Source organism: Leucopleurus acutus (genome assembly GCF_964270905.1).
Source record: "Leucopleurus acutus genome assembly, chromosome: 10".
Lineage (NCBI taxonomy): Eukaryota > Metazoa > Chordata > Mammalia > Artiodactyla > Delphinidae > Leucopleurus > Leucopleurus acutus.
The window spans coordinates 82,066,032-82,093,863 of NC_139153.1; the positions used below are offsets into that span (position 1 = coordinate 82,066,032).

Here is a 27,832-nt window from a genome sequence, read left to right on the forward strand (position 1 = left end):
ATCCAGAGGCCTCACCTGGCCCAGTATGTGGGGCACCAAGCCACCCTCCTATCACAGTGCTTACATTTCCTTTCTCAATTCCAAGTAGTCATATTGGGAGCCAAGTTGCAAATGCGGGGAAGGGGAACAAGCCCAGACAACAAGGCTCATCGATTCCTGGTGGCCCCCACTCAGCCCACAGCCTGCTCCCCTCAGTGATCCTCGTTGCTAAGGAAGATTCTCCCTAGCAACAGGGTGCAGGAGTCACATAGGGCAGATTCTCCATTGTCCTTTGGGGTTTAGTTGGTTAAGCAGTGCACCATTGCAACTAAGTCCACTGATCCTTGATAACCCCTAAACTAGAGCCTGGTTGCCCCCACATTACTCCATCAGCCCTCCCATCAACAAAAGATGGAATTTTCCAGTCAGCTCTAGAGTGGTCGGTAGATTTTAATGGCTCACAGAGGAGTGTTTATCTTCTCACCTCAGATCCCCTTTGTTCCCTTGCTCCCTTGCTCCCTTGTCTTCCCCTACTCCCACTACCCTCTCCACAGTCCTGGCAAGAGCCAGGTTAGGGCGGTGACCCCCGCAGCCACGATGCACGCGGGGGCTGCAGTGCTCGCCACAGCACTGTTGCACAGGTCGCAGACGCAGCAGTCCCTGTGGGTCATATAAGTCACGTCTCCCACCACCTCTGTTTCCACTCGACTGCAATGATGGGCCGCCACGCAGGCTGCATGGTGATGAATCAAGGTCACTGAGGCTGAGAGAGAGAAGGAGATTGGGCTGTTGGACTCCTGGCTTGAGGACTTGCCTTCTGGGGCAGAGCAGATGTGATTCCAAGGAGCCCAAAGGGATCCTCTGCCCCCTCAAAAAACACCTCCCTGTCGGGCTTCCCTGGTGGCACAGTGGTTGAGAGTCCGCCTGCCGATGCAGGGGACGTGGGTTCGTGCCCCGGTCCGGGAAGATACCACATGCCGCAGAGCAGCTGGGCCCGTGAGCCACGGCCGCTGAGCCTGCATGTCCGGAGCCTGTGCTCCGCAACGGGAAAGACCACGGCAGTGAGAGGCCCATGTACCGCAAAAAAACAACAACAACAACAAAAAAAACACCTCCCTGAAACCAAGTGAATCCCTGATGGGATGCACTGAAAGGGGCCAACATCACTTCTTGCCAAAAGCTCACGACCTCAGTCTAATCATGAGAAAATATCAGGTAATCCAAATTGCGGGACGTTCTATAAAATAACTCATCAGGACTCTTCAAAAATGTCAAGATCATGGAATCAAAGGAAGACTCAGAACTGTCCCAGAGTGGGGACAACTAAGAAGACAGGAGAGCTAAAGGCAATGTAGGATCCTGGTGTGGGTCCTGGATCAGAGAAAGGACATCAGTGGGACGACTGGCTAAATTGAGTAAGGTCTGTAGGTTAGTTAGTTGTACTGTACCGGTGTTATTTTCTGATTTTGCTAATTGTACTATGGTTATATAAGACATTAACATTAGAGGAAACTGGGTGAGGCTATACAGTACTGATCTGTACTATTTTTCTAATAAAATTAACTTTTCTGTCAACCTAAAATTATTTAGAAACAAAAAAAATTAGAATACACACACACACATACCTCCCTGGTCCTTAGCTGATGCCTGCAAGTTGAAGTTTGGCTGAATGTTTTGGTCCCTGCCTTCAAGGGAGCTTTTCACCCATTTGTGAGTGAATGGGCCTCTGAGAGTCTTTCTGGAGGGTAAAGAGGAGGGGGTGGGGCCACACAGACAGCGGGCTTCCAGGGGCTCAGTGCCAGGAGCCAGAAGGGGCTACAGACCGCTCCACTCTGACAGCGGCACCATCTGCCCAGAGCCAGACTGAGCCTGGAAGGTTCTGGAAGCCAGAAGGACTGAAGTAGTAGGGGCTGGAGGCAGGGGGACAAACGGAGGACTCACGGTTTCCAGATGGCTTGGTCTGTCTCAGGTCTGGTTGGGGTTTGCCCTCCAGGAAGCCGCAGCCTTTGCCCTGGCCGCAAGTGGTCACGGTCTCTTTGCAGGAGCCACTGGGGCCTCCACCGCAGTCATAGCACCGCTTGCGGTTTCCTGGCAGGAGAGAAGAGGTGCTGGAACTGGGCGGGGGTGGGGGGCGGCTGGCACAGGGCGACGGGCCTTTGTGACAGGCGCCTTGGCTGCCTCCTTACCCAAGGCAGCCCACAGCAGGGCGCTGAGCGGGATCCCAGCAAACAGGGGGTTCATTGTGTCTGCCTGTGTCTGTAGCGCCTCTCCCTCCCGCCCACCCGCCTCCCTGGCCTCGCTCTGCCAGCCTTTTATCCCCCTTGCCTTGGGCTTTTTTTAAAAAAATTTTATTTATTTTATTTATTTATTTTTGGCTGCACTGGGTCTTCGTTGCTGCGCGCGGGCTTTCTCCAGTTGTGCTTGCCTTGGGCTTTATAGGGCAATAAAAAGGGAGGAAAGAGACTCCTCCAGCAGCCACCGGGGCCCCAGTGGGGACAGGGAGGGGCCCCCACAGGAGAAAGAGCTCTCAGCAACCTCTGGCATCCCCAAACTCTTCCATCTCAGGAACAATTCTAAAACGGTGGCCCCAGACCTCCTGCGGGTCCCTAAGGCCCTTTTAGAGGGTCCTCCACCGTCTTCCTCTTCCAACTACATATCTGTCAGATTTTCTTCAGATACTTCAATCAAAACAACAAATCCCAACAGGTTGAATGCAGAAGCAGATGTGAAAACCCAGCCATCTTCTAGTTCTTCTATTAAGCCCAACATTAAATAGATTCCCCAAATCTTATCGTTGCCTTCCTTCCTGGTCTTTCTGACCCTCATCCCTGCACCAGTGGAAACACATCAGTCCCTCTGGGCCGCACCCATGATTCTTTCCTCTAATGCAGTAAGGCTGGGAGAGATAATTACGGGGTAAGAATGTTGAGGCTTGGGGGGATCAAAGGAATGGGAAGCTGGGCGGCGTCCTCCCTTATGCAGCTGCAGCTGGGCTCTGTGTGTGGGCCGGTGGGTGGGGGATTGTTGAGCCCACACTCAAACACCGCTCGCCAACTCCGGGCCCGGGGCTCAAGGTCAAGGAGAGTGACCTTGACAGACTTAAATGCACAGAAGGACAAAAGACAGAGAAACAAAAACAAGGAGATGAGAGAGCAAAGAACAGCTTGAGACAAGGGGAGGGAGGGAAAGGAGTAGGAGGGGAAGTGACAGACGCTGACAGACATCGGTTCAGGAGCGACAGACGCAGCTAAGAGTAACAGACCAACGCTGCGGGAATGGAGAACACCCTTACGGCAAGAGCAGGCTCTAGTAGGAGGCAGGGAGGATGTGAGAATTGTGAGAACAGGGTCCCTGCTATGTCAGTCTGCCAAATCTGGTCCCCCACCCTCAGATTCACTCCCTAGGTGTGCTTGTTTACTGCTCCCTCCCTGTCTCACTCAGATGCTCCATCTCTCCAACTCTAGGATCTCTGGGTGCAGATCACATTCTCCCAGACTCCTGAGCCCCGGGTCCAGCCAGGGACACCTCCAGCATCTTCCTCTGCATTCTGTTCCTCGGTGGGGCACTGGATAAGGGTGGGCTGGGGAATCCTTGGGGGCTGGGCGCAGGGTGGGGTGGTGGTGCTGGCAGGGGCTTGTGGAGGAGCCTGAGGTCTGGGGGTGGGGGGTGGCGGAGAGGGTGCTGAGAAATGCCAAGGAGGGAGTTGTAGGGGTTTTGGAAAGAAAAGCTACTGGGAATGGTCTCAGGACAGCCTGATGAGGTCGAGCAAGAAAAATTTCCTTTCAAAGGCATTTGAGAATAACTGTCTCTTTCCTGTGGCATCTTTGACAAGCCTCTGTCTCCCCTGACCCTTATCTCACCTCCTGTTTCTTTGCTGGGCCCCTTGGTCAATGTTAATTCCTATTTTCTCATCTGACTTAGCACCATCTGCTTAACTTCTTCACTGGCAACCCCTCCCCGTCCCGGCCTGGTTTTTTGTGTCATTCTCTGTGCTCATCTCTGATTCTCTTGGCTTCTGTTCATGTCTGTGTGGCTCTCACACTCCCTGTATCCCTCGTGCCTCTGCGTCGTTTCCTTTTCCTGTATTATCCCCCCTCCCTTCTCTGTGTCTCCTTTTCTATTTCTGTCTATTTTTCCCTCCATGTCACTGCTCCTCTCTCCCCACTTTGTGTATCACCTCTGTCTGTGCATCCCGTTCTCAAATCTGGGCTCAGCCTCTCACCTGTCCTGTTTGCCTCTCCTCCCTGCCTGATCTCCACCGACCCCACAGGTCTCGCCACTTCCCCTGCCCGGAGACGGCTCCACTGTTACACCTGCAACTTCGCCAAACCCTGCTACCCTGTTCCTACCGAGCGTCAGGATGATGAAGTTTGTGGCATCAGTATTGGTACCTCAGGGAGGACTCCCTAGGCCTTCCCCACCACCATCCGTCCTGCCTTTCCTGTGGCCTCCTGGCCCTTGCCTCCTTCCTGCCCTGCCTCAGCATCCCCTCTTTGTCCCATAGAACAGTGAGGTCATCGAGTGGAAAGCCTGCCTCCCAAGGACCCGGCGCTCTCTGCAGGGCCATGCCACCTACCGGTCACTCTCCTACACTCCTCGGCACCACCGCTGCGAGCAGGACCTGTGCGATGCAGCCACCATGCCGCATCGACTCCCCAGGCTCCTCCTTATCGCCCTGCTCATCCTCGTGGCCAGCTTCACCTGGGGAGCCCACCTCCTCCACCAGCCTGCAACCCAAGGCTCTTCCACTATCGCCATGGCCCTGGAAACACCTGCACAGACACTTCTGAGATCTGCCCAAGAACCTGATCTTGTACAGAGACCTCACACCCCTTGGGCCCAGCACCTTCACGGACCCCTCCCCAAACCCGATTCCTACAGGCACTGCTCTAGCCTCTTCCTGCCCAGAGGCACCTACCCGGAGCCCAGCCTCATACAGAACACCTGTTCTAAATCTCTGGTCTTTTCTAAATGTCTGTGGCTGATGCATTCTCTCAGCCCCAGCTCTCTGGCAAGGCAGGCGTTTGACAGAGCTGTGGGTCCCAGGCAAGGGGATCGAAGGGGCACCAGGTGTGATGAGGATGAGGGTCCTGCTAGGAGAGATTAATTTCGTAGGTCAGGAAGGAGGGCTTGGGGAACTATGAAGAGTAAATATAATAAAAGTGCTATCTGGGGCGCAGTGGTTGAGAGTCCGCCTGCTGGACTCTGGTTCCTTGGTGAGGCAGCGGTTGAGAGTCCGCCTGCCGATGCAGGGGACACGGGTTCGTGCCCTGGTCTGGGAAGATCCCACATGCCGCGGAGCGGCTGGGCCCGTGAGCCATGGCCGCTGAGCCTGTGCGTCCGGAGCCTGTTCTCCGCAACAGGAGAGGCCACAACAGTGAGAGGCCCGCGTACCGAAAAAAAAAAAAAAAAGTACTATCTGGGAGTTCAGTAACACTGCTCCATGTCTCTGTGTGTGTGTGTGTGTGTGTGTGTGTGTGTGTGTGTGTGCACGCGCGCGCACACACACATGTGCTCTAACAGCAAACTATAGCTGCTTGGTGGGTTGGGCTGGGGTGCTGGCACGTGAACCACAACTTTCACATCACCCTCCATCTGTCATTGATATCCTCCTTCTTGCCGTTAACTTAGCTTAAGCCACTGCAGCGTGAAGGCTTTAGGTAAGACTTCTGAGAAAGCTTTTCTCCAGTGAAGCCTAAGCTTGAGTAGACACACAGAGGGGCCCCTGGTGGAGTGGTGAGGGTGTGGCCGGGAGACCAGCTCATTTCTGCGTGAGGCTAGGAGCTGGGAGCACCGGTGCCCTCCCCCGCTTCACCAGCCCAGACTTGTCCTGGTTCACTGACAGCCAAGCACGCAGGGCCCAATTACTCAGCCCACCAGGGAATTCGCCCACCCAGCACGGTGGACACTCCTGCCCAGGGGCCCCCAGGATGTCAGGGTGGTAAGCTGCTCCCTGCTCTGGATGCCACAGTGGAGCGCCTAGGATAAGGGGGGGCACAGATACCCCCATCCTGACTCAGTTCCCTCCACTTCCATCTGAGGAAGTCTGGGGTCTGATTAGAGGTGCTTCTCTCTCAATTTCTTTTCTTTGCGAGGATGAGACAGGGGTGGGGATCTGGCTTAATTTAGAGGCAAGTTGAGTCTTCTTTCCATTCTCTCTGTCCCTCAGCCCTCCCACTTTGTACTTCTATTTGTTCTCTCTCTCTCTCCATCTCTTTCCCTTTACCCTGACTTGGGCCTCTTCCCTTCTCTCTTCTTCAGGTTCCCCCATTTGTCCTTTGGTTCCCCCATAACTGATTCTCCACCACTGCTCAAGTCTCTGGATTCCTCTGTCTCTTTTCTTCATCCCCACTCCTCCTCAACCCCTTCCAGCTACCCCAAGCTCCCCTCAACCCCATGGTACTGCAGGCTCAGGGCCACCCCTCCACTGGCTTCTGTGAGACAGGAAACCACACTTTTCATAGGTGACATCACAGAATAATGCTTCTCCTTTCCTTCAGCCCCCAGCCCCTTCACACACACACACACACACACACACACACACAGAAAGCTTGGCTGCTGGAGACCAGCTGGACTGTGAAGTAGCACTCCCAGCCCCTGCCCCCTTGCCAAGGTTTTCGGGAATCTTTCAGGTGCCAGATGGCCAGGGAGACAGCAGGTCACACTTCCCAGCAGATGTCGTCGAGATCACCTGGTCTTAGGGGCAGGTGGGCTGTGGGTTTTGCAAAGCGGAAAGACATTAAGGATACTTCTATTCTCCACGTCCTCAGGAACCAGCATCCCATCCCCACCCCAACCTCAGTCTCCTCTGGGATTTAAGCCTCTGCCCCCTAGTTGTTCCTCACCTGAGATGGGCCAAATGGATGTTCTCATAGACCTGGATCTCGGGTTTGAACTGAGGAAACGAGGCATCTGGGGAGAAAGAGCCATATGAGGTGTGGCAGAGAAGTCACAGATGACTCAGAGCTATATTCCTTACCCCCCTCCTCCCCTAGAGAAGACAGGGTATAGAGGCAAGATATGAGCCCACGCCTCTGGGAAGGAGAGACTCACCTCTGTGCTTAGTCCCCTGGACCCTCCGCCTCCAGAGCATGATGCTGAGGACCACGATGGTGAACCCCTGGCCCACTGTGAGCAGCAGCATCAGGATCCAGGGTGCACCCCACTCTGTGGAAGGGGCACAGAGGGCAGGGGAGGCATCCATGGAGGCTGCGGTAAGGGCAAGACGAGAGGGATGAGGAGGGAGGCAGGGAGGGGGCTCTGTCCCTCGTGCCCCAAAGAAAGGCTTTCCCGCATAGTCTGCTGGGCTCTTCCAAAAGAAGGCTTCCTTGCCCCCAGTATCCACAGCCCCATTTTGCCTGTTTCCAGGCCTCTCACCCTGATCCCATAAACCAACATTGACAGAGAGTGGTGATGCCCCCCTGGCTACACATGGATGGCTAACTCCAGGGTGGACCACCAGCCATAACTGGGATTTTTTCCTCAAGCCCTTCACAGTAATCCACCCTTTTAAGAAAAAAAGAAAATGCCTTCTGTTTATTCATTCTTCCATTCATCCACTCCACAGGTATTTGCTGAGTGCCCACCACATGCCAGACCCCAGATTAGGTGTGAGGATGTAGAGGGAAATAAAACCCAGTCACTGCCTGTTAGTTGGCCTCTGCTTACGAAAATAACGGTCATTTGCTCCTCCCTCCTGCCTTGTAAATGGGTTGTTCTACATCCAATAGCATTCCTTCTCTGTATAATGGACTTTTTATTGTAAAACAATTATATATTTTTTCTCCTTCTGCCTCCACCATCAATGGGCCATTATAACATCAGTGCATATATCCTTTCTTCAAAAGACAACCGCCCCAGCAATAATTCTTACCTTCTTCCTCACTGCTAAGGGATATTCCACAAAGGTCATAGATTATCCTATTTCTAAACAAAGGTATATTCCACCAGAATTCCTCTTCTCCCTCTTGACTGATGGTCTATTCCATCAGAAAGTTGGCTTAACCAGCCCCCTTCTCTGTTACAGATTCAGTCAGTGAGAAAAAAGCCCTCCTCCTCCAGGCAGCGGAGGATAAAAACAGCCAATAACAGATTCGCCCCCTCCCCTAGCTAGCAGTGCGGGATGTGTCGGAGGCAACATCCCTTCCCTTAGTGTCCATCAGTTTACCTGCCAGGCTAAAGCTGACCCCTTTGTTCTGAGGCATGAGGCAGCGGATGTTTCTTGGTCTACGTCCCCTGGGCTCAGCAAGCCCCTCCCCAGGACACACCAAGAGCAGGGCAGCTCCATCACCCCAGAAGGACTGCACACGCCCCCTCACAGGACCCTTCCCCTCCAGCCAGGTCACAGAGTCCAGGCGTCTGGTGGGGACCACAGAGCACAGGAGGATAGAGCAGGGGGATCCATCTGCAGCCCTCGCAGAGAACTGGGATCCTGGAGGGAGAGAGGGACTCCTCAGTTCTTTGTCTGGGCTTCCCTGCTTCCCAGTGGCCCCTGGTCTGCATGCTCCCCACTCACCTCTGAGCACGGAGACATCATACACCCTCCAGTTCTGGTACTTGTGGCGGTGACCCAGCACGGAGCACCAGTACCGCCCAGCGTCTCCCTCCTTGGACCCTTCCAGCCACAGAGAGTTGTTTCCCAGGAGTTTGAGCCTGGATTCCCTTCCAGTCTTCCCAGGGTCTGGGGCTGGCCTGGCTACTTGGACGTGGGCCACTAAAGCAGTTGAGGAGCCTGTTGCAGGACTGCGGAACCAGGACAGGAATTCGTCTCCATCCAGGGTGGGTGGTGAAGGACATGGCAGCTCCATTGCCTCCCCCAATGCCACATAGATGGCCTGGATGTTGTCTGTGGGGAGGGGGCTGTGTGAGACCAGAGACCTCCATCAGGTCAACAACCCCACCCGTCAACCTCCTACCCCTGGCTTCTTCCCCTTCTGGGGTCCCCCCCAGCACTGGGCCTGACTGTGAGCACTTTTCTCGAGTGACAGCAACAAAAAAGTAAGGTGGAGAGAAGAGGGTGGGGCTTTCCCCACCTCTGCTGGCAAGTGAGGGAATCTGAGGGCAAGAGGGAAAAGGCTGGAACAGTTGACAAATGCCCATCCCCCTCCCTTTTGTTTCTCCTCTTCTGGATGAGCATTTACTTGTCCCTTCTTATTTTCTAAAGGAAACTGTACCTGACCTGGACCCTCGCTGACTCTGGATCTTTCCCAGTATTAGAGGCAGGGGGAGGTCAACTGGGGTAAATCTATCTTCTTGAGACAGATGCCTTCCCCAGGCCCCTAAGGAGAAACAGCGGCAGTCCCTCCCAACCCTGTGGATAGGTGAAGGACCCCTCAACTCCTGCTCCTTACCTGCAGCGGCCTGGGGGAGCCCATGTAGGCACAGAAGGAGGAGGAATAAGTCAGCCATGGGGAGAGCTTACCAAGTTCTCTTGCCTGGGACCTGCTATCCCCAGGGAGGAAACAGAGCCCAGATAAAGGCCCATACTCCCTAGTCTGGAGTGACATGGGCCTTTGAAGGGGATGGGAATGCTGGGGAGATAAAGCCCAGCTGCATGTCTAATGGGGGAAAAAGTGACAACCACCTTTCTGTGCCAAGAGGGAGAAGACCAAGTTCAGGCCACTCCAAAGATGACCTCTTCACCCTTCAGACTCCACACCAGCTGAAGGACTCAGAACAAAGACTCTATGCACTAAGAAGAAGCCTGTGCAGAAGGGGTCACGGCTGTCCACCTCCCATCAGTCTGGAAGTACATTCCATGTTCTCTCCTCCAGCCCAAGAGACACCAGCCATGAGGGAAGAAGCTGAGTCTTCATATTGGTTTCCAGGGAACCCAGCGCAAGACTGCACATCCAGTCAGTACTCCCTAAAGGACTTAGAATGACTTTCTCTGTGGCTGCCTGGCACATCACAGACTTCTTCTGAGCCCCTGATGAGTATATTAAGTTATTACTCAAGGAGAAGGATAGCAGGGGCCTGGAGAATTCACTGATTCATCCCTTTGCCTCAGGAAGGACTCTCTTAAGGCAGCTCTTCATATTGCTCTAATAGTTTTGAATGTGTTATTTATTTTTTTTTAAAAAAAGGCTCCTGGTAAAGCATTTCTTTATTTTTTAAATTAATTAATTAATTAATTTTTATTTTTGGCTGCTCTGGGTCTTCGTTGCTAAGCGCGGGCTTTCTCTAGTTGCGGCAAGCGGGGGCTACTCTTCGTTGCAGTGCGCAGGCTTCTCATTGCAGTGGCTTCTCTTCTTGCCGAGCACAGGATCTAGGTGTGCGGGCTTCAGTAGTTGTGGCGTACGGGCTTAGTTGCTCCGCGGCACATGGGATCTTCCCAGACGAGGGATCGAACCTGTGTCCCCTGTGTTGGCAGGCGGATTCTTAACCACTGTGCCACCAGGGAAGTCCCAATGTGTTATTTATCTCTAAAGGCTATTTTTTAAAAATTGTTTTTGATGAACTATTTCATGCATACCAAAGACTATATCTAATGTACAACTGTATATTGGCTAAATAAACTGTGGTATATTCACATAACGGAACACTCGATAGCAATTAGAATGAACAAACCACAATGACATGCAACAAGGTTGAATCCCACAAACATGATGAGAGTAAAGAAGCCAGAAACAAAGGGCACGTACTGTATGATTCATTTACATAAAGTGCAAAAACACACAAAAGTAATCTATGAGGTTAGAGATTAAAAGAGTGGTTACCCATGGATGGATCTAGAGGTTATCATATTAAGGGAAGTAAGTCAGAAAGAGAAAAACAGGGACTTCCCTGGTGGTCCAGTGGTTAAAACTCTGCACTCCTGGTGCAGGGGGCCTGGGTTTGATCCCTGGTCGGGAAACTAGATCCCACATGCATGCCACAACTAAGAGTTTGCATGCTTCAACTAAGAGTCTGCATGCCGCAACTAAGAGTCCTCATGCTGCAACTAAAGATCCTGCATGCTGCAATGAAGACCCAGCGCGGCCAAAATAAACAAACAAACAAACAAACAAACAATAAAGAGGTCTTCCCTGGTGGCGCAGTGGTCAAGAATCTGCCTGCCAGTGCAGGGGACATAGGTTCGAGCCCTGGTCAGGGATGATCCCACATGCCTTGGAGCAACTGAGCCCGTGTGCCACAACTATTGAGCCTGTGCTCTAGAGCCTGTGAGCCACAACTACTGAAGCCCATGCACCTAGATCCCGTGCTACACAACAAGAGAAGCCACCGCAACGAGAAGCCCAAGCACCACAACGAGAGTAGCCCCCGCTCACCGCAACTAGAGAAAGCCCGCACGCAGCAACGAAGACCCAATGCAGCCAAAAATAAAGAAAACGACAAATACCATATGATATCACTTATAGGACACAAATGAATTTATCTGCAAAACCTACTGACAGACATAGAGAACAGACTTGTGGTTGGGGGGTGGGGTGGGGCGGGGTGGGGTGGGGTGGTGGGAGAGGGATGGATTGGGAGTTTGGGATTAGCAGATGCAAACTATTATATATAGGATGGATAAACAACAAGGTCCTACTGTGTAGCACAGGGAACTACATTCAATATCCTGTGATAAACCATAATGGAAAAGAATATGAAAAAGAATGTATCACTTTGCTTAAAGCAGAAATTAACACAACATTGTAAATCAACTATATTTGAATAAAATAAAATTTAAAAATAAATTCAGATCTAAACAGAAAGAAAAAGTAATGGTTACTCTTGGTGGGGTGGTAGCAACTGGTAGTGATCTGGAGAGGGTCTTCTAGATGCAGTAATGATGTAATGATGTTATCAGATTCCTGATCTGGGTGATGACTACATGGACATATTCAGTTGGTGCATTTTTCTCTATATGTGTTTACTGCAATGAAAAGCTAAAGAGTTTATATATTATGTAGGTGTAAGGTACTAAAAAAAATAAAACAAACCTCTATATCTATCGAGAAACAGAATATTACCCTTTCAGCCAAAGATCCTCTATGCTGTGTAACAGTATTATAAATTTCCTCTTTATCTTTCACATACTTAATCATTAAATTTTAACTGTTTTTGAATTTTGCACTATGGTGTCATGTTGTATGTAACCTTCTGTGGCTTTCTTTTCTCCACTCAACATTATGGTTTTGAAAATTGTTCACGCTTAAGTGCAAGAATTCATCCTTTTTTTTTTTTTTTTTTTTTGCGGTACGCGGGCCTCTCACTGTTGTGGCCTCTCCCGTTGCGGAGCACAGGCTCCGGACGCGCAGGCTCAGTGGCCATGGCTCACGGGTCCAGCCGCTCCGCGGCATGTGGGATCTTCCCGGACCGGGGCACGAACCCGTGTCCCCTGCATCAGCAGGCGGACTCTCGACCACTGCGCCACCAGGGAAGCCCCATCCTTTTTTTTTTTTTTAAACCAGTATTTCACACATCTTAACAATACTGAGTCTTCCTATCCATGACCATGGCGTAGCTCTCCATTTACTCAAGCCTTTGTTTACCTCTTTCAGTAATTTTTGTAATTTCCTTCGTAAAATCTTGCATTTCTTTCATTAGACGTGTTCCTAGATACCTTTTTTGTTGCTCTTGTCAAACGCTCCTTAACTCCTCTTTCACACTGTCGCTCGAGAGTCTGCCAATATTAAGGGGTAGAAAGAAGTGACTTAACTATGTCTGATAATATTCTAACTCTCCGCGGGCCAAACGCCTCCAACTAATTTCTGACTATTGCAGTTCCCGTAGCTCCAACTACAAGAATCCATGCTGAAAGGGCGCTGAAAATATCTCAACTCCGCGCAAGGCGGAGCCGGTACGTGCTGACGTCAAGGGCACGCAACACCTTAGGGTCCGGGGGAGGGCGGGGCCAGCAGGGGGACCTGCTGCTGAAACAGCAGCGCCCCGGGCCGGGGCCATGGCGAAGCTGCTGAGCTGCGTCCTAGGCCCCCGGCTCTACAAGATCTACCGGGAAAGGGACTCTGAAAGGGCCCCGTCCAGCGTCCCTGGGACTCCAACTTCAGTCACTAACCCCCCTTCCAGCTCCTGGGTGAGTCGAGCTCTCCCCTGGTTAAAAACATAGTATGGCCCAAACCCCTTTGCGGCCTTTGCTCTCCAGAAGCGCCCATTATTGGAAATCGGGGGAACCTGCTTGTCAAGCTAGTTGTCCGCAAAGTCTGCTCTCTTTGTGCTTCCTGGGTTAAAGTCACGCCTGTGGACTGGCCGCCTGCTGTATCGCTGTTGTCCAGTGCTTTCTCATTCCGACTGCCACTCCTTGCTTTTTTCCTCTCGCGACCCCTCAACCCTGCCCGTCTTGCTTCATGCCGGTCCCAATTGACTCTTAAGTCCTGGAAGAGACCCTGCGCGGATTCAGGAGCTGGATGATTTTGCCATCAAACTCTCGATTTCCTCTTACTCAGTGCCTCACCCGGTTCCGTTTATCTTCCCTGGCCTTGAATTTCAAAATGACTTCTTCAACATATCATACGTCCGCTCTCCCCCACCCCACCCGCAGCCTACCTTGGAGACCCCAGGATCACTGCGTTTATGAAAACCTGGGTGGTGGTAGGCTGTGTCCCTAAATGTTCTCTTTTTATCGGTGGTCTCAGATTATGTTCATTGCCCTCTACAAACTGCCCACCGCCAGCCACATTCTCTTCCTTAATCAGACGACTCTCATTCCAATGCTCTTCTTTCCCTCTTAAAGTTGTCATGATGTCTTTCCTTCTCTACCTCTGTCCCCATAGGCACACAACCCATTTGAAACTGGGTTGTGAAAAAGAGCAAAAGTCGTCCAATGCTGCTTTCACTTTGCTTCCAAGTCCAGTGCCCTGTGTTTGTTCTCAGGGTCTGGAGTAGGAAATCAGCTTCTGAGTCAGGGTGGGGAAAAGGGGCTTCCTACAGAGCCAGAGATGTCCTAGGAGAGATGACTCTGGGGGCTAGAGCCAGAGGACACACATCAAGGCTTCTAAAAGGGAAGGTGGGGGACTTGTCAATGAGCAGCATCCTTAATTCGGCCATCTGTTTTGGCAGGATACGTACTATCAGCCCCGTGCCCTCGAGAAACATGCCGACAGCATCCTGGCACTGGTATGTCTGCCCTGGCATCTGGGACTGTTGCATCTTTTCAGACCCAGCTGCCCTCCTGAACTTTCTTCTCCCCAGACTAGGACAGGGCAGTGCCCCTGGGGGTGGGGGATGCTCTGGGCTCTGCAGCAGACATCTCCAACACATACACACGCACACACACACGCACACGCACACACACAGAGATAGCTCTCAAGCGCACATACTTGGTACTCTCCTTTGGCATGTGCACTGCTGTCTCTGGGGCAGCCTGAGCCATGAGGAAGCTGCGTTTACTCTTGGGACCATCTGCAGGTGCAGAGTCCTGCAGTCCCCAGTGACCTGTCCTCCCTGGCATCTAGCCTCTTTGGCTGCAGAGACAGCTGTTCTCTCTGGCAAGGTTCCGATGGTGACATTTGTGCATCTCTTGGGGACCAGGCCAGGGGCTGTCCTGAGCAGGGCTGATTGAAAAGGCTTGATTAACTTGAGTAGAAAGAGAGACTGGCCTTTAAATGTGATGAAATTATGTCCGGAGATGATTAGGGGAAGAAACTAGAAGCTGTACCTAGTTTCCCAAGCCTCTGTTATGCTCTGACACACTGCCTTCCACAAATAATTGAGCACCTACTGTGTGCATGGTGTCATGCACAGAATAGGTACTTGATATGATATCCCTCACGTTATCCACTTTGCTCAGAGCCAAGGCCTGGAAATGGCAGACCGGTGTGTGTGTGTGTGTGTGTGTGTGTGTGTGTGTGTGTGTGTGTGTGTGTGTGTGTGTGTATTGATTGTTTGTCCCTGTCTCTCTGCTACAGGCTTCAGTCTTCTGGTCCATCTCTTACTACTCCTCTCCCTTCGCCTTCTTCTACTTATACAGGAAAGGTCAGTGTGGTTTCAAAGGTGGTGGGACAGGAAACGGGCAGGTCATTGGCAGCTGAGCCAGTCCCCTAATGAGGAAAGGGGACCTGTGATGAGGATGGCTTGGCTTCCCTCTTCCATCAGGTGTCTTCTTCCTCTGAGGGTGTGGCTGTCCCCAAAAGAGGGTGTGGGGGGGAGGCTGGGGCTGAACTGCGAAGAGGAGCTGAGGGGCAGTGGGGAAAGCTTCTCATAGAATCCCTCTCCCCCACCAGGTTACTTGAGTTTGTCCAAAGTGGTGCCACTTTCTCACTATGCTGGGACACTGCTTCTCCTGCTGGCAGGAGTGGCCTGCCTCCGAGGTAGGTGGAGACGGAGACCGGCTTGGATCTATCCATCACTGAGTAAATATTCATTAAGTACCTTTGCAAATATAGTTCGGTGCTGGGCCCTGAAGGGAAGAAATTAATGGCCGAGACATGATCTTTTCCTTAAAGGGGTTGAGTTGTAAATATGAACAGATAATTAGCAGAAAGGTTTGCTATTATCTAGAAAAGATGCATATACCCTACAACAATTCCACATATATCCATGTGTATGTTTGTGTTAATCCTTAAGTGGACTCCATGGCCCCTAATAGCAGGATGGATAAATACATTAGAGGTTATAGTCCTACAACAGAACACCAGAGAGCAAGGCAGATGAACAAGCCAGAGTTACACCCAGCTACACAGATGAATCTCACAGATATAATGTTTTTGGGTTTTCTTTGGCTGCGTTGGGTCTTCGTTGCTGCGCGCGGGCTTTCTCTAGTTGCAGAGAGCCGGGGTTACTCTTCATTGCGGTGTGCAGGCTTCTCATTGCGCTGGCTTCTCTTGTTGCGGAGCATGGGCTCTAGGCGTGCGGGCTTCAGTAGTTGCAGCGGCATGCAGGCTCAGTAGTTGTGGCGCATGGGCTTAGTTGCTCCGCGGCATGTGGGATCTTCCCGGACCAGGGCTTGAACCTGTGTCCCCTGCATTGGCAGGTGGATTCTTAACTACTGCGCCACCAGGGAAGTCCCCCACAGATATAATGTTGAATGAAAGAAGCTGAACACCAAATAATTTATGCAGTATGTTTCCATTCATAAAGTTCAAAAGGGATGCATATATAAGTGGCAAAACACTAAAGAAAAACACAGTCTTGGTTATCTTGAAAGTCAGGAGAGTGATAACCTGGGAGGGGGCGGGAACAGGCTGGGGAGGACTCCTGGTGGGAGGTGGCTTTGTGCTCTTTCTTGACCTGGGTGATCGGCACATGAATGTTTGTATTCTTTAAACTGAATGTATGTTTTATGGACATATGTTATTATCTCACAATTTAAAAACTGAAGAGACAAACCAAATCAGTGCCCTCTGGTGGGTGCACTTGATGAAAACCAGGTGAGGGGGTTGCCTAAGAAGGGAGTGGTGGGGTCAGGAGTTGGACGGCTGCCGTTGGGTCCAGTCCGGGGTGAGGACCTTCTGCCCATGGCGCTGGTCTCCCTGCTCCGAGAGGCCCTCCCTGACCACCCTATCTGAAAGTCACTCCCACTCCTCAGTTTTGTCTTAATTTTACATTTTATTTATTTTTAATTTGGGGGAGAAATTAAGTACAGAAAAGTCCGTAAAACAAAATATCAGAAAGAACTAAAATGCTTATGTTTTGTGCTACTGCTTCAAATACCTTTTGTCAATAAAATACTAAAGCATTACAGGGTTGGCGTTTCCACTGGAATCTTCCTCAGCCCCATGTTTCTCTTTCCCCAGAAATAACCATTGTCATCTGGTGTGTTTATTTTTCCCTAGTCCATATTTTTATATTTTTACAAAATATAGACCTCATTCCATCACATCAAAGCTGCTATGAGTTGTAAATGCATACCGATTTCAGTTTTCAAATGTGAAAAAAAATATATGAATCTTAGAATCTGTGCAATATGATAAGTATAGACAAAATAGAGCATTTTGGGGGTGCATTTTACATTTTTAGCACAAATGACATCACTCTGTCCAAATCACTGTGCAGCTTGTTTCATTCTCAGTATTGTTTGGGGGCTCTACCCTTGATGATACATAGCGTTCTAGTTCATTCTGGTTTTATTTTCTTTATAGCCCTTATCCCTCTGAAATTTTCTTGTTTACTCATTTATTGTCTTTCTCCAGCCCCACCCCATCCCCAACCAAAATGCCAGCTCTTTGAGGGCTGGGACCTGTGTGTCTCATTTCCTGCTGTCACTCCCATGTCGGAACAGTGCCTGGCGCATGACACCTGTCGGGTCAGTGGGAGCAGAGAAGTCAGGGCTTGAGATTCCTCAGCAGTGAAGGGAGAGCAGATGCGATCGCTGAGGGGCCAAGCAAAGAGAGAAAAGAGCTCAGTGTTGAGAATGACTTTCGATTCAGAGAGAGAAGGAGAAGGGAGGCAGGGGAGGAGCAGCCCAGGAATTGGAAGGAGGCAAAGATGGACCCAGGAAACAGGAGAAAGGAATCTTGACGGACGGGAAGAGTGCTGAGTGGCACAGTTAAAAGAGAATGGGGGGACTTCCCTGGTGGCACAGTGGTTAAGAATCCGCCTGCCAAGGCAGGGGACACGGGTTTGAACCCTGGTCCGGGAAGATCCCACATGCCGCAGAGCAACTAAGCCTGTGCGCCACAGCTACTGAGCCCGCGTGCCACAACTGCTGAAGCCTACCCGCCTAGAGCTCGTGTTCCGCAGCAAGAGAAGCCACCACAATGAGAAGCCCGCGCACCGCAACAAAGAGTAGCCCCCACTCGCCGCAGCTAGAGAAAGCCTGCGCAGAGCAAGGAAGACCAACTCAGCAAAAAATAAACAAATAAATTTACTAAAAAAAAAAAAGAGAGAGAGAGAGAAAGAATGAGGACAGGAAGGGGACTCGGATGCCGTGAGTGAGGAAGTAATATGGGGCAAGAGCAAGAGCTGTGAAGCCAGATGCAGGGAGTTAGAATATGCAGAAAAGAATTGGAAAGGTAGCATTGGAGAAGGGAGGAGGGAAAGGGAGAGAAACCCAGTGTTAGCAAGAGTGAAGCCTGAGGGCACGTGACAGTGTTTTAAGACTGGGAAGAATGAACATTCTGGAGGGTGGAAGGTCTATAGTCTAGGAAGAAACAAACTGGAGAAGTTAGGGAGGGGAAGAATGCCCTTCCCGGCCACTGGATATGGAGGAGGGGCGTCGGCTCAGGTCTCCTATTTCCCCAGATCCGGGGCCCTCTGTTCCTTTTCCTCTCACTTCTTGCCCATCTCGGATTCCCTTCCTGAAACTTACTCGTCTTGCTTCCCAGTTTTCCTAACACAGTTTCCTATCCTCTCTCCACCAGGCATCGGCCGCTGGACCAACCCCCAGTACCGGCAGTTCATCACCATCTTGGAGGCAACACACAGGAACCGGTCTGCAGAAAACAAGGTGAGACCCTCAACTGCTTCCGCAGAGCACCGGCCCAGCTTCTGCCTGAGCAGGGAGATGTGTTTTGCCACCCGCCACGCTGGGCGTTTGCTTGCACATGGCTGGATCCCTTCTCCCCTCCACAAGGGAACTGTCCCCCTGAGGAATTTTTCCCCCCTACCACTTCTGGTGGAATATTCCACTAGAATAATCCTCCACCCTCCATCTGCAAGAATTGCCTAGATGTGGAAACATTCACAGTGTTTCTTAGAAGGAGGTCTCCTCTCTATCACAACAGCTCATTCTGTAAATGTTTGTTTATTTTTGCCGTGTGCATTGAACAGTGTGCTAGTTTTGTTCAGGGATGGGACAAGACAGGCAGGTATGTCCACCCTTGTGCCCAAGAGCACAGTGTGGTGCCAGGAGGGAGAAAAGCTAGGGCAGGGTGTCCTTGGAGTTGTGCCAGCCCAGCCAGTGCTGGAGTGTGGTTATCTCTGAGAAGGGGCTTTGGGGCCCTATAAAGCTCTTTCCTGTTACACAGGGGTTTCTGGGATCAAACAGCTCTGACCACCATCATCGTATTGCTGTTTGCTCCACACCTCCACTTACGGAGCTGTGTAAAGATGTTCCACCATGCCGCTGTCTGACGCATTTTGCATACACCCTTTCTAATCCTCACAGCAATGGCATGAGGTGGCATTATTACCCTTATTTTTATGTCTGAGGAAACAGAGGCAAAAAGAGGTTACAAGACCCAAGCAGAGTCACAGAGCAAGGAAGTGACTAAGCCTGTGTTTGGGTCCAGGTCTGAACAGAGCTTGCCTAAAATTTGCTTCCCTTCATTTTGTTTTGTTTTTCCATTTACATTTTTGTAGAATTTTTCTATTGCTCTTTCTTAGTCCAGTTATTTTTGTAAATGTCAAAAAAAAATTGTCTGTGACAGAAAATAAACTATTCTCAAAGTGCTGGGAGCTCTGGGGGCGGGGGAAGAAATACAACAGAGTGGAAGACACAGCTCTCACTGCCCTCAAAAAGCATGTGGACTGGGCTTCCGTGGTGGCGCAGTGGTTGAGCGTCCGCCTGCCGATGCAGGGGACACGGATTCGTGCCCCGGTCTGGGAAGATCCCACATGCCGCGGAGCGGCTGGGCCCGTGAGCCATGGCCGCTGGGCCTGTGCGTCCGGAGCCTGTGCTCCGCAATGGGAGAGGCCACAACAGTGAGGGGCTCGTGTACAGCAAAAAAAAAAAAAAAAAAGCACGTGGACTGACTCAGTGGGGTAACCGAAGGCACAGATGGTCTGGGTGGCATCAGCAGCCCGTGGCTGCAGGAGTCGAGGGAAGGGAGGTGCCCGTGAGGATGGAACAGTCAGAGAGGCCTTGATTCAAGTGGTGGCCCAGGTGCAAAGGGGCTACCGTGGGTGTGACTTCTCTCCTTCCCTCTCACTAGACATTTTGATCCTTCAAGATAGAATCGTGTAAAGCACCTAGGTGGGGAAGGGAGCGTGACCAGCCAGCAGGCTCCCCACCTCCTCCCTCAGAAGCTCCAGCACCTCCAGCGCCCCCTCCTGGGGGTGAGTCAGTCTTAGATTTTAGAAAAGCGAAGAGTGTTAGGTTCCTCTTCTGGATGCGGGCAAACAGGCCAGAGTTGATACCTGATAGGGCATCCTCTCTAGCCTGGCTTTTCTGGCCCCGGCAGAACTTTCCATCTGCGGACCGGAGGGTGTTGACCTCTGCTTGTCTCCCCATGATGGGTGGGGGCCGGTTCCCTGGATGGTGGGAGTGTTGGGGGTGGGTAGGCGGGCATCCCCACGACTCCCCTTTTCATCCCCTCCCCCATCTCTCTCCGCCCACCACAGAGGCAGCTCGCCAGGTACAACTTTGACTTCGGGAGCTGGCCAGTCGACTTCCACTGGGAAGAGCCCAGCAGCCGGTGAGGCCCTGGCCCTTTCGCTCCATGCCTGCTCTGTCCCCCACCTCCACCCCTTCTTGGGGTCTAGGGCCCGCCATCCAGCGCCATCTCCTCATTCCTGCACCCACCATCCTACGGACCTCACACGCGCAGCTTGCTCTCCTGACCCCATCCTCCCCTGCATCTTTCCATTCCTCAGGAAGGAGTCCCGGGGGGGACCTTCCCGCTGGGGTGTGGCCCTGCTCCGCCCGGAGCCCCTGCACCGGGGGACTGCAGACACCTTCCTCAACCGAGTCAAGAAGCTGCCTTGTCAGATCACCAGGTGCGAAGCAGCAGGGAAGAGAGGCCAGCTGGGGTGGAGGGAACATAGGGTGCGGAGGCTCCAGGACAGGGCGCTCCGCTGTTAGATGACTGTATTTATTGGGCTTAGTGCCATGTACATTGTATTATTTGTAGCAAAGTATTTAGTTTTTATCCACATCTGTGAGTGAAAAAAAGAGGTTCAGAGAGATCCATAGTCTCACAGGTGGTGCATGAAGAGCTGGGATATTAACACAGTTCTGACACAGCAGCTCTTTCAGTGAGGCTGAGAGGGAAGGGTGAGGTTATGGGTGGGGCGGGGACACACAGCCTTAGCTGCAGCACGGTCTGGTGGCAGCTGCGGCCCTATCCTGGTCCCACTGCTCCTTGGGTTTTCCACTTCGAGGCAGCTCCAACTTCTGCGTCCATGAACAACCTGCCTCATAGAGTTGGTGAGATGTAACATATTCTGAAGGGCTTCCACCTTGCCTGGGTGCCTGAGAGCATGAGGTGGAACCTAAGGAAATCGTGGTTGTGGGTGCTGGTGATGTCTGAAACGACAACAGTGACCACAGCGGCGCGGCCAGTGTGGGAGTTTTCTGTTGCTGGGGGCTAGGAGGCAGGTTGGAGGATACCAAGGAAGTGGATGGACTTAGTGGTCAGTTGTTGACTGTGTGCTGATTGATCAGAGGGGCGAGGCAAGTTTGAGGTTTTGAGGGGGGATGCTGGACGGGGTTGTACAATGTTGTTCTGGGGACAAATCCTACTTCGGGATTAACTGGAAGTGGTTAACCATCTTTTTCAGGAACAGCACCTATCACATCTCTTTTTTCGATTTATTTATTGATTTTGGCTGTGTTGGGTCTTCGTTGCTGCGCGCGGGCTTTCTCTAGTTGCGGAGAACGGGGGCTACTCTTCGTTGTGGTGCGCGGGCTGCTCATTGCGGTGGCTTCTCTTGTTGCAGAGCACGGGCTCTAGGCACATGGGCTTCAGTAGTTGTGGCACGCGGGCTCTAGAGCGCAGGCTCAGTAGTTATGGCGCATGGGCTTAGTTGCTCCACAGCATGTGGGATCTTCCCAGACCAGGGCTCGAACCCGTGTCCCCTGCCTTGGCAGGTGGATTCTTGACCACTGCACCACCAGGGAAGCCCCCTACTGCATCTTTTGTGTCTAGATTAGTATATTTGTGCAAGAAATATTTATTAAGCCCCAGAGTACTCTTTGCGAGGCTCTTGGCACCTGCTACATGGCAGGTACCGGGCATATCACAATGAACAGTATTATTTATTTGGGGACCTAAATAAATACATTAACAGAATCATAATTGTTAATTAGTTTGCTTTTACTTATATCAGTATACAGAAAGTATTATCTCATAAAACTTTCAATGTTAATATGTGCATATATGTGTACTAGGCCACAATATAAAGTATTTTAAAAAGGTTGCAGTAGGGCTTCCCTGGTGGCACAGTGGTTGAGAGTCCGCCTGCCAATGCAGGGGACACAGGTTCGTGCCCTGGTCCGGGAAGATCCCACATGCCACGGAGCGGCTGGGCCCGTGAGCCGTGGCCGCTGAGTCTGCATGTCCGGAGCCTGTGCTCTGCAACGGGAGAGGCCACAACAGTGAGAGGCCCGCGTACAGCACAAAAAAAAAAAAAAAAAAAAGGTTGCAGTAAAAAAAGTTTGAAAAGGGAGGGACTTCCCTGGCGGTCCCGTGGTTAGGACTCCACACTTTCACTGCCGAGGGCATGGGTTCAATCCCTGGTCGGGGAACTAAGATCCCGCAAGCCACGTGGCACAGCCAAAAATCAAACAAACAAAAGTTTGAAAAATTGGTGCATATATTGTTTCGTTAAGTCCTGAAAGAGGCAAACGAAGCTGTGAAGGTCAAAGGTGAAGCCGGCCCCAGAGTCTCTGAGTGCTTGGGTTGGGATGGTCCCTGGGCTCCACTGTGTTGGAGGTTCATTAACCCCGTGTTCCCCACAGCTATCTGGTGGCACACACCCTGGGGCGCCGGATGCTGTATCCGGGCTCTGTGTACCTGCTCCAGAAGGCCCTCATGCCTGTGCTGCTGCAGGGGCAGGCCCGGCTGGTGGAAGAGGTAAGGCTCCCTTGCCCCTGACCCCCCCCCCCACAGCCCTTCTTCCCCCACCCAGGAATGTGGCCTCCTGCCCCTCCAACTTGGCCATTGCATCTCCCCCACTCAGTGTAACGGGCGCCGGGCAAAGCTGCAGGCCTGCGACGGCAATGAGATTGACACCATGTTTGTGGACCGGCGAGGGAGAGCTGAGCCCCAGGGACAGAAGCTGGTGAGAGGGCACAGGGAGCCCAAAGGTAGAGTGTGGGGAGGGCAGTGGAGGCTCTAGAGATCTCAGTTCTACAGCAGCCCTAAGGAAGCACAGTGGGGATAATCCCATCTCCCAGCTCCGCCCTAAAGACCTCTTGATGTAGGAAATCCCTGTGATAGGGAAATAGATGGAGGAGTTGACACGCAAGGACCAAAAAGTCATCATCGTAATAGTCACCACTTAGCACTTACCACATGCAGGGCATATGTTTGAGCCTCATAACAGCCCTGTAAGATAGGTACCATTTATATTAGCCCATTTTACAGATGATGAAACAGAGGCACAGAATAGCTTTTCCAGGTCACACAGTTAGTGAGTGGGAGAGCTGGGATTTGAGCCCAGGCAGCCTGGCTCTAAAATCTCCTGCGCCCATGAAGCAGCCCTGGAAAGAGCACTAAGCCAGCAGCGCTGGGTGCTGGGTTCTAGTCCCATCGCTGCCCAGATGCTCTGAGGGTCTACCCAAGCCCCACCATCCCTGAGCTTTGGCTTGGGGCACCAATAGAGTTTATCTGACCATAATTCTGGAGCCCGAGAGGGAGAGGGAAAGCGATTGGCATACCACACGAAAGAAACAGTCACAGAAAAAATGGACCCCAAAACTAGAAAGGAAAAAAAAATCCATAATCCCATTCCTGAGAGATGGCCACCTGGTAGTCTTCCAAGGAAGAGTGGACACTGCTGGGGGGTTGAGCATTTCAAGTTGGATCATTCCTCTTCCTCTGAGGGCCCAGTTTGCTAAGCATTTGCATCCACTTTGCCTCTCACTTTACGGACTTGTGAAATGAGAAGTTTCTGTTCTCCTTGGAGAGAACAGGAAACGTGCCCTTTCCTCTTTCCTACAAAGCTCCCACAGGCTGCCCTCCCTGCCGCTAGTGGGATTTTTGGTCCCAACTTGGCTCCTTCCTGCTTCCCCTATAGGTGATCTGCTGTGAGGGGAACGCGGGCTTCTATGAAGTGGGCTGCGTCTCCACACCTCTGGAAGGTAGGCCCATGGCTCAGCCCTCTTATCTCTGCCCCTTGGAATGGAATGTCCCCACCTTCCCACATGGATATGACCTCCCAGGGCCTAACCACTTTCTCTGGGTGAGGCTTGAGACCCCTGCCTTTGGGGAAAAGTCTGCTCCCCACTTGCTTTGCTAACCTTGCATCCTTCCCCTAGGGCTGTGTCCCTAACCTTATTATGCTCTTTGTTCTGTTCCCCGGACCCAACAATCACATCTCTCTCCCTACTGCTGCCTCAGAACCTTTTTGTCATCTTCCCATTCTGGGAAGGCTTGGAGTTCTTTGCCTCTGAGTTGGGTGTTTAGAACTCCAGTGTCCTTCTGCTCCTTCCCTCAGAGCTGGGGGCAGAGAGTGGTGGGGGGCATGGACCATGAGGTCCCAGCCCTTCTTCCCCCTGTGTTACAGCTGGATATTCAGTCCTGGGCTGGAATCATCCCGGCTTTGCTGGAAGCACGGTGAGACCTTCTCTGAAATCCCTTCTTTTTCTGAGTTATGGTCTGTCTCCCTCTGGTCAGCCACTGGTGTTAGGGAAAGGGGTTATATGTTTCTGTAGGGCCTCCCACTCAGCTGTGACCTGGGCGCCAAGGGCAGGGAGCTGCAAGCCTCCTCCTCTCACCCTGGGGGCTTGGCAGGAGGGGAGGCGGTGGATCTTGCTGTAAACGACTGGTTTCTAGAGAGAACAGCCCCTCCCACTGCCCTATTCTTTTTCTTTTTTTTTAATGCCACTGACAGGCGTTTATTCTTCCATTAGAGAAGCGCTCTGAATTGTCTGTTCAGAGCTGCAGCTCCATCTTCGCTGTCTGTTGCAGCGTAGCTGCAGGAAGGGTCCCTGCTGGGAGGTTGGGGGGCGATGGGCAAGCGGCCTTTTGTGCTGACCCATTCCTGCCTTTGCCCTTCTTCCTGCAGGGGGTGCCGTTCCCACAGAACGAGGCCAACGCCATGGATGTGGTGGTCCAGTTTGCCATCCACCGCCTGGGCTTCCAGCCCCAGGACATCATCATCTATGCCTGGTCCATCGGCGGTTTCACTGGTACCAGCCTCCCTCCTCCCCCCCCTACTGTAGGCACATTCAAACCATCTCTGTGTCCCCCCAGGAGAGGTGGGGAAATGCACTGGTGGCCCAGGAGCGGGGTGGAGGCTTCAAGGAGGAGAGGTGGGACGGGGGTGGGATCTCTGAGTGCATCTGGAAGAAGCTCTCCTTTTTCGCGTACACTTCACATTTCCTTCCACCCTTGTGCCCGATTATTAAAAGAAGTGGACTGGGGTCCTGGGGTGGTGACATCAGGGAGTAAATGTCTCCTCTGGTATTGTCTTCAGTGCATTTCATTGTTCTCTCTCCGTCGTCTCCGGCAGAGCCCTGGCTGAGTGAAGTGAGGGGTTAAGGAGAGACCTGGGGCTCACTTAGTAGGCAGGATGGGGTCAGCCTATAGGATCTGTGGGACAAGGGTAGGGGTGGTGGGCCTGCCCTTGGTCCTCACCCTTCTTCCCTGTCCTGGTACCAGCTACGTGGGCAGCCATGTCCTACCCAGACATTAGTGCCGTGATCCTGGATGCCTCCTTTGATGACCTGGTGCCCTTGGCCTTGAAGGTCATGCCAGACAGCTGGAGTGAGTGCAGCTCCCAGGCTTGCCCTTCAGGAAAGAGGTGGGCTGGAACTGGGAGATGTTCTAACTGGAGATGGTTCCCCTTTCTGTGGGTGGGAAGTAGGTCACCCCATTGTTGAGAAGCAGGAGGACTCCCCTGTCTGGGGACCTCAGTTTTCTATCTCCATGAACAGTGGGGACCTTGGTGTTGAGCAGGGGCTTTGTCTCTGCTGTCCTTTCACATTCCTCTCACTTTAGGGGGCCTGGTGACCAGGACTGTGAGGCAGCATCTCAATCTAAACAACGCAGAGCAGCTGTGCAGGTGAGGGCGGGCCAGTGTCTAGCGTATAACACCCTTCCCCCACCTCACCCCCTGTAGAGATGCTACTGGGTGTTCAAATGCTGAAATTAGTACCAAAGTACAAGTACAAGCCACTGCCCCACATTTCCTGAGTGGCCTTGCCACCACCACGGCAGGCCCGACCCCTCCCAGCTTCCCTGGGACCCTGGACCTTCTCATGATCTGGCAACCAGTCGGTTCATGCCTGGCCCAGCAGGGACCTCCCAGCAAGGCCTGACTTTGAGCCATGCCCATTCTTAAGTATTCTGACTCTCACCCCTGGGTGAAGGGCTAGCCCAGGGGGCCCTGCTGTAGCAGGGGTAAGAATGCAGCCAGTGCAGGGGTGGGGTGGCCAGTTGTCACCTGTCTCCCCCTCTGAGCTCTCCCTCTCCACTATGCTGTCCTCTGAAGGTACCAGGGCCCTGTGCTGCTGATCCGCAGAACCAAGGATGAGATCATCACTACCACGTGAGTGCCTGGGAACTTCTGCCCTCCTGGATCCCAGAGACAGCCAGGGAGTTGCCCCTCCTCCCTCTGCCCACCAGAAAACCAGGTATCCAGAACCTTCCTCCCCAACCTCCAGCCCCTCCAGTGTACATTCTTCTCACCCCCAGGGTTCCTGAGGACATCATGTCTAACCGAGGCAATGACCTCCTGCTGAAGCTCCTGCAGCATCGGTGAGAGCCAGGGTGTGTGTACGCACATACGCACATATGTGTGTGTACTGACACCAGCACGGGGAGACAGGGGAGAAGGTTTGGGGATGACGAGTGAAGAGAACTGGGTCTTGACCTCTTGTCCCGGCACTGCCTCCATAGGTATCCCCGTGTGATGGCGGAGGAGGGTCTTCAAGCGGTGAGGCAGTGGCTGGAGGCCTCCTCACAGCTGGAGGAAGGTGAAAGGGGATCTGGTGAGGGCTTTGGTTGGGGGCCTGGCAAAACCAGGTTGCTGATGGGCACTCCTCTCTCTCCATGACCAGCCTCGATTTACAGCCGATGGGAAGTGGAGGAGGACTGGTGCCTGTCCGTCCTCCAGTCCTACCAGGCAGAACACGGGCCTGAATTCCCCTGGAGCGTGGGTAAGGAGTCCTGGGGCAGGAGGAGGGGTTGGGAAGAGCCCAGGAAGGGGGTGAATATCCAGATGCGTGGCCCGTGTTTGAGCACCTCCTCTCTGCAGGGGAGGACATGAGTCCAGAAGGAAGGCGGCAGCTGGCTTTGTTTCTGGTGAGCTAAGGGGTGGGAAGCAGGAAGAGGGTGCCTGAATGGCCAGGGGGCACGTGTGGGGCTTGGGGACAGGGGTACCCTGTAAGCATTGGAAGTAGCAGCTTTTGTAGAGTGGGTAGTGGGTTCGGAGGGTGTCTGTGTTCTGTACCCCACCTGTCCCGCCCTCTCCCCTCAGGCTCAGAAGCATCTGCACAACTTCGAAGCCACACACTGTACCCCACTCCCGGCCCAGAACTTCCAGATGCCCTGGCACCTCTAGGGACCACACTGGGACTCATTCTGGAAGAACGGATGGGAGGAGACACGAGGAAGGACCCTATTACTTATTATCCTCTGTGTTTATTTTGCTGTTTATAGTTTGTGGCAAGCGGGGAGACCATCCCCCTTCTCACTGTTCCTCTTGCACGTTTCCCCTCATCCATCCGGCAGTACCTAACCTTCCCCAACACACTCCCTGCATTAAATGAATGGATTATTCCTAATAATTAATAAAAATATTTTTTCTACTGGCTGGCTAATTTTGTGACTTCCCAGGTGTCCAGGAAGCCAGGGTTGGGAGTGGGGAGAGTCGAAGCTCCAAAGGGCTGGGCTTTGAGAAACCCCAACTCCAGACAGCCAGTGTAACCCTCCCCATCTCTGCTGTCGCCTCAGGCAATAGCACGAGCTATCCTTGTGCAGTGGGTCCCCAGTCCTCACCCTTCCCTGGCACGCCTAGTACTATCACCACTGTGCGGCCTCCCTGGTGCCTGCCTAGGCCTTCCTGCATACGACCAGCCCAGCAGACCAAGGTTGCCTCCTCTTGCTCACGACTCATGGGCTTTGTTGGTTACAAAATACTT

General features: G+C 52.4%; 4 protein-coding genes across 4 annotated transcripts; 2 read left to right on the forward strand and 2 right to left on the reverse strand.

Annotated features, from left to right (window-relative positions):
* Window positions 1-518: 518 nt before the first annotated feature.
* On the reverse strand, window positions 519-2,220 carry LY6G6D (lymphocyte antigen 6 family member G6D; the record flags this gene model as incomplete). Its single annotated transcript, XM_082847353.1, has 3 exons — window positions 519-742; window positions 1,921-2,067; window positions 2,166-2,220. The coding sequence occupies 3 exons, from the start codon at window positions 2,218-2,220 to the stop codon at window positions 519-521; spliced, it is 426 nt and encodes a 141-aa protein (XP_082703479.1).
* Window positions 2,221-3,254: 1,034 nt separating this feature from the next.
* Window positions 3,255-4,872, forward strand: LOC309967655 (lymphocyte antigen 6G6e-like; the record flags this gene model as incomplete). The annotated part of the gene is made up of 4 exons (XM_082848423.1): window positions 3,255-3,288; window positions 4,250-4,383; window positions 4,484-4,708; window positions 4,861-4,872. 4 exons carry the CDS (start codon window positions 3,255-3,257, stop codon window positions 4,870-4,872), a joined length of 405 nt encoding a protein of 134 aa, XP_082704549.1.
* Window positions 4,873-6,820: 1,948 nt separating this feature from the next.
* LY6G6F (lymphocyte antigen 6 family member G6F) lies at window positions 6,821-9,387 on the reverse strand (the record flags this gene model as incomplete). Its single annotated transcript, XM_082847352.1, has 5 exons — window positions 6,821-6,891; window positions 7,033-7,188; window positions 8,147-8,410; window positions 8,495-8,824; window positions 9,330-9,387. The coding sequence occupies 5 exons, from the start codon at window positions 9,385-9,387 to the stop codon at window positions 6,821-6,823; spliced, it is 879 nt and encodes a 292-aa protein (XP_082703478.1).
* Window positions 9,388-12,837: 3,450 nt separating this feature from the next.
* On the forward strand, window positions 12,838-27,333 carry ABHD16A (abhydrolase domain containing 16A, phospholipase). Its single transcript, XM_082847828.1, has 20 exons — window positions 12,838-13,000; window positions 13,984-14,040; window positions 14,832-14,898; window positions 15,147-15,233; window positions 18,225-18,310; window positions 20,146-20,219; window positions 20,398-20,520; window positions 22,484-22,598; window positions 22,705-22,806; window positions 23,764-23,827; window positions 24,253-24,302; window positions 24,754-24,877; window positions 25,350-25,454; window positions 25,689-25,752; window positions 26,182-26,238; window positions 26,385-26,447; window positions 26,589-26,665; window positions 26,750-26,848; window positions 26,947-26,993; window positions 27,169-27,333. Exons 1-20 carry the CDS (start codon window positions 12,869-12,871, stop codon window positions 27,250-27,252), a joined length of 1,677 nt encoding a protein of 558 aa, XP_082703954.1. The 5' UTR covers window positions 12,838-12,868; the 3' UTR covers window positions 27,253-27,333.
* The last annotated feature ends 499 nt before the right edge of the window (window positions 27,334-27,832 follow it).